At 44.0% G+C, this 10,043-nt stretch overlaps 1 protein-coding gene across 2 annotated transcripts; it reads left to right on the forward strand.

Annotated features, from left to right (window-relative positions):
• The first annotated feature begins 46 nt into the window (after window positions 1-46).
• Window positions 47-9,799, forward strand: PRELID3A (PRELI domain containing 3A). 2 transcript variants are annotated; one of them, XM_068671675.1, is made up of 7 exons: window positions 47-203; window positions 1,781-1,949; window positions 2,339-2,428; window positions 3,172-3,242; window positions 3,349-3,451; window positions 5,230-5,318; window positions 8,333-9,799. In XM_068671675.1, the coding sequence occupies exons 1-6, from the start codon at window positions 172-174 to the stop codon at window positions 5,281-5,283; spliced, it is 519 nt and encodes a 172-aa protein (XP_068527776.1). In that variant the 5' UTR covers window positions 47-171; the 3' UTR covers window positions 5,284-5,318; window positions 8,333-9,799. The 2 variants fall into 2 exon arrangements, with proteins under 2 accessions (XP_068527776.1, XP_068527775.1); XM_068671674.1 differs by lacking the exon at window positions 5,230-5,318.
• Window positions 9,800-10,043: the final 244 nt, after the last annotated feature.

Consider the following 10,043-nt stretch of genomic DNA (forward strand, 5'->3'; position numbering starts at 1 on the left):
CGTGACGTCATCACGCCGCCAGCTTGCCTCGCTCCTCCTCCCCCCTCCCCCCTCCCCCCGCCGTGGTTCACGCGGGGGGTGACGTCACCCTCCCCGCCCCGCCCCCTCGCCGGCTGCTGGGTGCCGGCGCGCGCTGCCCTGCGCCCGCCCGCACCCGAATTCGCCCCGGCCATGAAAATCTGGAGCTCGGAGCACGTCTTCGGGTGAGCGCCCAAAGCCGCGCGGGCGGGCGGGTGTTGGCGGCGCCGGGGCTGGCTGTGGCTGGGCGGGGGGCCGGGCGCTAACAGCGGGCAGGGGGCTCGGCAGGGGGCTCGGCAGGGCTGCTGGGGCAGGGTGCAGCCGGTGTTTGGCGTTTGGGTTTGGGTTTGGCAGTTTAACGCTGCCCCCCCCGCATCGCGCAGTGGTGCTGTGCGGGTAGGGCAGGGCTGTGAGGTGCCGAGCCGTGTCGCATCGCGGCCCCAAACCCCCCCCCTGGGGCTGCTGTGGGCTCCCTGACCTTATCAGCTCCGCTATCTGCTGCTGCTGTGCTCGTGTGGGCGCTGCAGGCAGCGGGGGGGGGTCCTGCAGCCCTCCCCCCCCCCCTCCGGGCTGTGGGATGTGAGGGCGAGCAGCCTCCTCCTGCCCCCTGCCACAAAATATAAGCTGGGTTTTGCCCCATCCTGCTGCTTCTCGCCCTTCTGCACCGCCTTTAAGACCAAAAAGTAGCGAGCCGAAAAATGAAATCCCTGTAGGGCCACGAGAGTGGCTGCTGGCACCCGTAACCCCCTGGCTGGGCACCCACAGCGGGTTTGTGGGGGTGCCTTCCAAGGCTGCAGGTCTGCCAGGTACCCCGCGTACAGAAACAGGTCTTCAGGAACAAAATCCCTGTGTTGGATCAAGTCCTTGGTGTATCCGGCCCCTGCTGGGGCCCTAGCCTTGGTACAAGGGTACATGAAGTCCCTCAGCCTGTGGACGGGCTGTCCTCCGGTGGTGGGGCTGCTCTGTCTACATAGCTGGAGATTATCAGAGCTTAATAACCTCAGAACGCTTTTCACAAACCAAACTTTTCAAAACATCTTTCACCAGAACGGTTCTGTACTGAGAAGGGTATCCGTAGCTGTACCTCGTGCTACCAGGCTGCCAAAACCAGCAGGAAAGGCGCAGGCTTAAGGCAGCAGGTTTGAGGTGGTTTCTGAAAATCCATTTCTCTATTTTGAACTTCCTGATTACTTTAAAAAAATGAAGTAAACTTCACTTTGTTTTTTTTTGTTTTTACTCTAGGAGGAAACAGAAGGTAAAAAAGTAGTTGTCGTTTGTTTGGTGTGGGTAACATTACAGAAGCATTCAGGCTGGAGTGGGCTTGTGGCGACATCTAGCCCAGCTTCCCTCTCCTAGCAGGGATAACTCAAATATTGGGCCAGGTTTCTTTTCCAGCTGAGTTCTGAATAGGTGGAGATTCAACAGCCTCTGTGGTCAGTCACCCTTTTTTTTTTGTATCGCTAATTGGAATGGCACACGTAGCAGCTTGCCTGCTGCCCCTTGCCCTTATTTCTGTTAGTCATGGGTTAATAATTCTTTTCTTCGCTCTGAAGATAGGGATATATGTTGTTTTCCTGTTTGTGTACCAATGCTTTCTCATGGTCTTTCCAAGCATCACTGAATCCTGAAGGAATATTTGATGTGGCAGCTAGGAAATTGTACAGCATGTGTCATGTTGTGAAAGCTCGAGCAGGCTAGTTGCTTGAATACTCACAATTAAATGCAAAATAGTTACAAATGGTGTATTTTCTTCTTTTTCCAGGCACCCCTGGGACACGGTGATCAAAGCTGCGATGAGAAAGTACCCCAACCCGATGAATCCATGTGTGGTAGGAGTAGATGTCCTCGACAGGAGCCTTGACAACCAGGGGAGGTTGCACAGTCACCGCCTGCTCAGCACAGAGTGGGGATTGCCGAGCATTGTGAAAGCGGTATGATTTTACAGGCTTAATGCTTTATTAGGGGGTGTGATGCATTTATGTCATCAGGTGAACTGGGGCTGAATTCAAAGTAAAAGCTTGATTGATAGGAAGCGTCATCCACAAGTATCATGCAAGCTGTAATCAGCACAGTTTGTAGCTATAATACATTGTAGGCTTTAATATGCCCACAGTGTTTTTTACGTCTGTACATGCTTTCTAGACTGGTCTGTGTCATTCTGTATGACTGATGCAAATTACCGCCATGTAATCTTACCACTGATCACAGTGTCTGGGTATTTGAGAGGTGTATTCATTTGGGATTTATGCTTTCTTTTTTGTTGTTTGTTTGGTTTTAGTACTAAACTTTATTCTTTATCGTTGTCTTTCTTCACTTTCAGATTTTAGGAACAAGCAGAACTCTGACTTACATTGAAGAACATTCTGTGGTAGATCCAGTAGAAAAAAAGATGGAGCTTTGCTCAACTAATGTGAGTGATAGCTTAAGAAGTTTCTGATTAGTAGTTCTGGAGATTAGATGTTTCGTCTCTTAACATCTGGAAATGTGTTTACATCTTTCATTAGAAGGAGGGACGTGTCTTAGTTGGCTCTTTTTTCTTCTTCTTCTTCACAAATACTTTGGGATCAAGCTTATACGATTGTGTTTTTAATAAAATTATTTCTCAGAATGCACGTGACAGCAGGGTAATGTTAAACACATTAAAGTCTATTAACAACAAATATTTTACTTTGAAATGCCTTTTTTCCACAAGTGTAAACGAAGCATTTCCCTAATTTTTGAAGGGAACTCGTACTTACCAGATGTGATGTAGAGTTATCTGTAGGAGAGTCTGGTCTCTGTACAAGAGGCATTTTCTTTCCTGAATATTAATTTTCTTTACCCTCAGAATAGTGTTGCAGTGGTCTTGGTCTTAAAGAGCCTCTCTGAATGGCATTACCTAAATCTGATATGGCTCAACATTAACAGAAAACAAACAGAAAACTGCTTGTGCAGCTTACTGTGAATAGGGACTTAGATGGTTATAATTAGATCTAGGATAGGACAAGATGCATCACCCTGTATAGGTATTTTTATTGACTGTGTTCTGGGTTTCATATTCTGTGTATGCTGTTTTGTCTCTGACATTAAAATGACTGCTCTGCTATTGAGTGGTGCTGTCGATAATGCAAAAAAGTTGGAAGTCAGAATTTCAGGTCTTTCTTTCTCTTTAAGATTACTCTCACAAACTTGGTGTCTGTTGATGAGAGACTGGTTTACACGCCTCATCCTGAGAACCCTGAAAAGTAAGTAAGGATATTGTGTGCTTTTTTATGGTGCTTTTTTATGTACAGGAGACAGTAAGTTAGTCAAATTCAGTTTAAGTATTAACTCCTCTTTATTCTCTTACAGAACTGTGCTAACGCAAGAAGCAATTATTACCGTTAAAGGCATTAGCTTGAGCAGTTATTTGGAAAGCTTAATGGCAAACACAATATCTTCTAATGCCAGAAAGGTGTGTATCCTTTATTTTGTTTTCTCCCTCTCTCCCCCCACAAACACCTTTCTTATTGTTGAAATCCGAATTGTCAAGCGTGTGTGCTGAGTACTATATTCAGTTTCTCTAAACTTTGTGCACAGAATTCCAATTGACTTTTTGTAGGACCTCAGGAAGTAGAATATAATTTACCAATGTATGAAAAGGTTTCACTACTAAGTATCTGGTTTTCAGCTGGAATTGCACATCGGAACAAACCAACCTCCATGTGTATGCTACAGCAACGCACACCAGAAACATATTATTAGTGCTTTTTTTTTTTTTCTTTTTTCAAAGTACCTTTTTAAGCACCAGCCATGTATTTACAGGAGTTAGTGTTAGTAGGTTACTTCCTTTTCAGCCTTTGTAATCTGGATTTAGCAGGTAATGCCAGCATATTTTCTGTGCCTCTTTGCATAGCTCCTATCCATTATTGAGCTGTCTCCTTGCCTTTGGCTGAAAGTAGTGTCATGTCAGCAGAGGCATATTCTCTGAAGAGAGGAAACTATGCTGGCCTTTGTAGGTAACACTACACCCACTCCTCTGTCTTGTGCTCGCTTTTTCTTTTTGGCCTGCAGCCATAGAGATGAACTCCAGCACAGACAGAGTTTCCAGAGTGCTTGTTCCTGGACACTTTGTCCTACACTTCTTTGGGGGAGGTGGGGAAGAAGTGGAGTTGATGGAGAAGCATTGACATCACTGCCTAGCAGCAGGATGAGTGCAGCTGAAATGTGAGCTTGTGCTCTGCATTGCTGGGGAGGTTCTGCACACTGGGAATTTGGCCCAGGTAACTTCTAGGCCAGAGAGACAGCCCCTTTGTCCCTGTGAGAGATGTTGCTTGACGGAGACAGAGTAACCTGACTTAGTAGGAGGTATTGACCAATATATTAGAGAAGGAGAAAGTCTCCTTTGCCTCCAGTCTTTGTGCTTCTCCAAAAATGAGAGGAAGGCAGCTTAAAATGGGGGGATGAAGAAGGAGCAATGGGTAGTTTTTAGACACTGAAGAGTAACATTACCTAGGTGAGTGCTCTCTGTGTTGATTAAAAGATCATAAATGGAATGTGTTTCAGATAAATTCCAATTCACTTTTGATCCAGCTTCCATTTAAAAGTCTGTGCTGGGCATTTATTTTGATTTTACAACAGTAGTCTGGACTCTGGCTCACAACAAAACCTCAGCCTGACTCAGAGATAGCAAAGCACTAACTTGCTGGAGTGGCCACAACAACTGGGCACGCCTAGAAGTGCCAGCTGATTTCCTCTTGTGGCATCTGTCACATTTGCATGGCTCCACTGAACTCAGAGAAAGTGTGGGAATATTTCTTGGTACCATTCATGTGCTGCTGTGTGAAAGCTCATTTTTTTTTTTAAAGCTGTTCCTCTATTCTGCCTCTTTCAAATAACACACTGTCTCACAATATTCTTACAGAGGAAAAATATCATCTCGTTCTGTCTGTTTCCCCGAAGAGTTTCTTTACTGATAGTGAACTTGGCAGGAATTTGTACTTGAAGCCCTTTTCTTTGCTACCCAGTAACCTATTCTGCTATTACTAGCTCTTCTGGCATGCTGTGCTACCCTTCTGGGTTCTTAGCACCCTTCTTAAACTTCATGACAGCTGCTGAAATATGCATTGTTTCTGAAGAAATAAGTATTGAGGTTTTTCTCTGAGGTGGAGGTGGCAGATTATGCTTTGTTATTGCACTTACAATGGAAAAATCTTTTGCCCTATGTTGTCGATGTTTTCTGTGTTACTCCAGGGGTGGGATGCTATTGAGTGGATAATTCAAAATTCTGAAAGCGCTCTAAGCTAGCAGTTCTCCACACCTGCAGTTTGCACTAACTAGTGGTAATGCCAGCCTTCTTCTTCTTGGCGCAGCATTTCAGCTTTCTGGCAGACGTGTGCATGGATTGTTGTGACGTGGATGCCATTAATTAACCTGCACGTATGTTTGGTACGCGTTACATACAGGAATGGCAAACGTTCATTACGCTGCAGCTGCAGGGAGTCGGTCACACCTGGACGGGATCAGTTAGCCTGTGCTCGTGTCACTGAACCATCAACCTGCTGCAGCTCTGTCTTGTGCCACGTTATTGCGTGTGGTATGGAAGTGGAATGATGACTGCAAACACCTGGGCAGGGGAACGAGCCCCTCTATCACGTGTTTGCTCTGGTCCTAGTTTGGTGATTCCAGTGTGTAACACAGGTGCCCAAAGGAATTATTAGCACATTGTTTAATGAAATTGGCATGATAAAAATGAAGCAGAATCAAACTCCTAGGATATAAAATTGGTTTCTTAAAACAGGTTGCCTAAGAAGGGCAATCTTTCGCATGGTGCAATTGTATTTTGCTTTTCTTATGCCTGAGGAGTATTGTTGCCCTTCTGTCAGCCTCTGTGGAAATCTGTACAAAGTTTGAACTCTCTTGCTGTTTTTCACTCAATCTGTAGTTATACATGTATTCTTTTTGGTAATGGTGTGTCCCTTAAGCTATCAACTGTGACAAAGTCTGACTTCAAGGCTGAGAGAACTGAGTGCAGTTGCCTCTGATGCCTCTGTGGATGGTTTTCCTTCTGCTAGCCAGTGTAGCCTGTCTCTGTCATTCCTGTATTAGCTCACACTTCCACTGACAAGACTAAATTTTAAAAAATAGCCCATCGTGCTGCTTCTGTCTGTTAAGAGTGCAGGGTCTTTGTACACTGCTTACTTCGAGGTCAGTGTATGTAACGAGTGTTTGCTTCTATGTTCTCATTCCACTAAGCTTTGATGGCTGTTTCTCTAGAAAACGTCAACTACGCAGGCTCAGCATTTATCAACCACTTCAGCTATACCAACAAACCTTCATATGTGGTGTGTGGTCCACTGAACCCATCACGCTGCTAACACGTGCAACGAAGACTAATGTACCCTGCATGCCTGGTTATGAATGTGCTTGCTTAATCAGTTACTACAGAAATCGTTGTGCACCGTAAAACTTTATAGACCAATCCTCTGTCAGATTTTTTCTCAAAACGGGTAGCTCTGCAATACTCGGAGGTTTTACACCTTGTTAAATTTTGTAACGTAATTTCCCATGCAGAATACTCCTGAGACCTTCCTTGCCAGCACCACGAGTTTATTCTTAGCTGCAAATTATAGCAAACAGCGTATGCAGGTCTAAGGAAACATGTGCAGACCTCCGTAGCTGTTAAAGCTGCAGGAAATGTTTTAGCACTCGAGTTGAATGTTACTCCTGCTGTTTTGTCTCCTCAACAAGTAGATTATATTAACTAAAACGCTGTGACCTGGTAGTCAGGGCCTGAAAGAATCTCTATTTTTCTACTAAGCATTTCTCTGCATCAGAGGTGTTTGACTTCCTGACCAGCTCCCTCTGTGTGATTACATAAATAAAACGTAGAAGGCACTGCTGTCTTACTCAGTTCTCCGTTCCTGTGTGTCACCCAGGAGAGGACATTTTAACCTGACTTGTAAATACCCAGTGCACGCTCGCTGAAAGATGATTCCCTCCCTCTCCCCCCACTTTGTTCCTGATCGAGCACTCTACTCAGCTAATTCATGGCCAGTTACACCGCGTTGCTGTGCAGTAGCCTGCTCTCGTCAGGGTGCTTTTACACATGCTTTGCTGGCGTTCCCTGGTCTCACACAGGACGTAGATGTGGTGGAAGTAATCACCCGCTGAAGCATGATGCAAGTAGAGGAACTCAGAAATTAAACCATGCTTGTGCTCTTCTAAGGAATTTTTCCAGTAGCCCATGCTTAAACGGGACAGTAGAAACAATTCCTTTTTCAATTTTGTTCATTTTTTTTGAAGGCATATCATATAATAAGAGAACTTGAAGCTATTAGCTCTTGAGGTAGGTCAGGGTACAGACAAATCCCCCTTGCTTGAGCTCTGGCCAAAGGCTGAATGCTCTGTTGTGTGGCTGGCTTTTCACCCTTAAGTGGGTGACTTTTCTCTGTTTAAAGACTTCGTGTTTTTTCTGTGAGTCCCTGTAGAATGAAAAACCTGAAGGGAACCAATGCTGGCCCTTCTCTGAACTTAATGAGTCTTGAGATAAACCTTTTACTTCCAGAACCCCTGTCTGCCAGTTCATGCTTTCCACCGGTTCTACCTCTTGTGGTCAATGGAGCGCAGGTGCTGCGGTGTCTTCTTAAGGCAGAAGACTTCTGACCTGCTTGCTTTGCTGGATTCCACCACTCTTACTAAAACGTAGGCTGCCAGTGCCTGGCTTTGAGGCACTCCCGACCCTTTCTGAGAACTGGGTGAAGAAAGACCGTCCCTTGATATACAGGGTGCAGCTGTTATCTCTCCAAACAGTCTGTTTTATATGCTGAAAAGTCACTGCATGAATACAGAAGTGAGTGCAAGGCCATCTCTTTGAACTCTAGCTAGAGATCAAATCAATCAGCTGCTACGTCAAAGAGAGCTTGGAAGACTGTCTTTCTTTGTCCTGGAACTTCTCAAAAAGTGTCCCTATATATCTTGATTAATGAATCTGCAAACAGTGTGTAGACTCTTCCATAAATTTGCTGGTATTTCTAGGTGGTGGGAGCAGCAAACAGTAAAAATGGCAATCCTCATCCACAAGGGACCTTAAATACAGAGTGAGGCTTTTTGCAGAGATGCACGGCTGCGAGCTCACAGCAATATTGCATTTACTTCTTGTTTATGGATTGCACAGATGCCTTTGCAGTGAAATTTCAGTTAGATGAGAAATAATCAATACAATCCCGTATGGAACCACGCAGGGTACAGAACTAATTTTGAAACAAATCTCGTGTCTGACAGAGGAAGAACTATAGAAGCGTTAGCAGCGACGTTGTGTTTGTTCTGATCCTAAATTTCAGTATTTTCTTGGCAGGGTCGAGACGCCCTGGAGTGGGTGATCAGCAAACTAAACACAGAACTGGAGGAGCTGAAGTCAACGCGCGAGGGCGTGAAACCAGCCATGGCAGCGGCATCAGCAGAAAAATAAAAGCCAAAAGTACCACGTAACTGACAAAAAAGATATATTATTCTGCCGACTGCTTTATAGATCTCCCTTCCAAGGCTGATCTGCATAGTTTTTATACATTTGTAAGAACATAGGATCAGCAGAAAAGTAACCTCATCTTTCATCTCCACAGCAGCTCCTGTGGCCTACCGAAGGCTGAACTGACCACCTGCAGATGCTCTTTTCATGTAAACGATTTCTTTTAAACACTGGAAACAAAATGTTTAGCACATTTAAAACTGCCTAAATGTGCCTTGTGTAACAAAGATTGAGAGTATGTTATATTTTACACCATCTCGGTTTTTCATACTGAAACTTGAAAAGAACTCGTGTTTGTTGAGGGTTCTCCACGTGAGCATTTGTTCTGTGAAGGGCCTGTGGATACTAGAGCACTGAATTTTGTTTGGTTTGTAACCTGGCAGCATCTTACAACCATTTAAAGGGAACTACATGAGACAGGACGTGATACTCTAGAGCAAGATACCTATCTAGAGAATCATTCCCAAAAGCTAACACTTGTGTGATGCTAACTCTTCTGTTGTTTAAATGTACTGTCTGAACGTGACGGATGCTTTACCTCTTAGATGTTTATATCCCAACGAAGACAAAGTTTCTGTTGATGTTTGATGTTAATAGCCTAAACAGATGGTTGTTTTTTTTTTCTTTTGGGGGGAGGTTATAATTTATGTTCCTATTTATTAACTTCCCCTAGTTCCTCCCCTCACTACCAGAAGATGAGTGGTAATTCCTGGAAGGTGCTGGAAAATACTTCTCTTATTTAGCTGTAAGAAGGGCACTCGTAGGCTACTTGAATGAAGAGGCTGTGCTGTTCCACTGCTCCTTGCTCTTCACAGAATGTCTTAACTGAGGAAGAGACTGATGCAATAACCAGAAGAGTCAAAATAAGCAGGAAGTTTGAAATCCGAAGGGTGATGTTTCATAAACACGTGTTTTTCACGGCCTAAAAGGAGAAAACAAAGAGCACAAGAAAAACAAGCGGACTCTCCTTTTTGAGTGCTTTCTACAAACTACTGACTACTAGCGTAACTGATCTTTTCAACACTTTGCCACATTGGTACAAATGTTTTTAGAATTCTTTTAACTGCTTCTCGTTATCTCGAAAAATACCGCAGTAACTATTGAAATTGCCTCTCTTAAAATATACAGAAATAGATACTGGAAATGGGTACCAGCCTTTGTCAGAAGTTCACAAAGCTTTCTTACTCGGTCAGGTGTAGTATGTGTTTCTTAGACAGCCCTCTGTTGGGGCATTTTAAATTATTTTTTTGTGTGCACAAACTGAAATAAATGTTGCAAGGATGTTTACTTGTTCAAGTGGCAAACCGTGTGTTTAGGAAGCTGTTAAAGAGCATGACTGACTTCTTTAAAAAAAAAAAAAAAAAAGAGTAAAATGTGGTCATTGTTTTGATCTGGTCATTTAAAATGTCTGTAGCTTAAGGGAATCTCAGTGTTTGCATTCTGTTTAGCTTGAAAGTGAATATTAATTTGGCTGTCAGTATAGTCAAGCTAAATTACATGATCCTAATAAACTTAAGGTATATATCTAGCTATTAGTAAA

Source organism: Anas acuta, chromosome 2 (assembly GCF_963932015.1).
Source record: "Anas acuta chromosome 2, bAnaAcu1.1, whole genome shotgun sequence".
In the NCBI taxonomy this organism is placed as follows: Eukaryota; Metazoa; Chordata; class Aves; order Anseriformes; family Anatidae; genus Anas; species Anas acuta.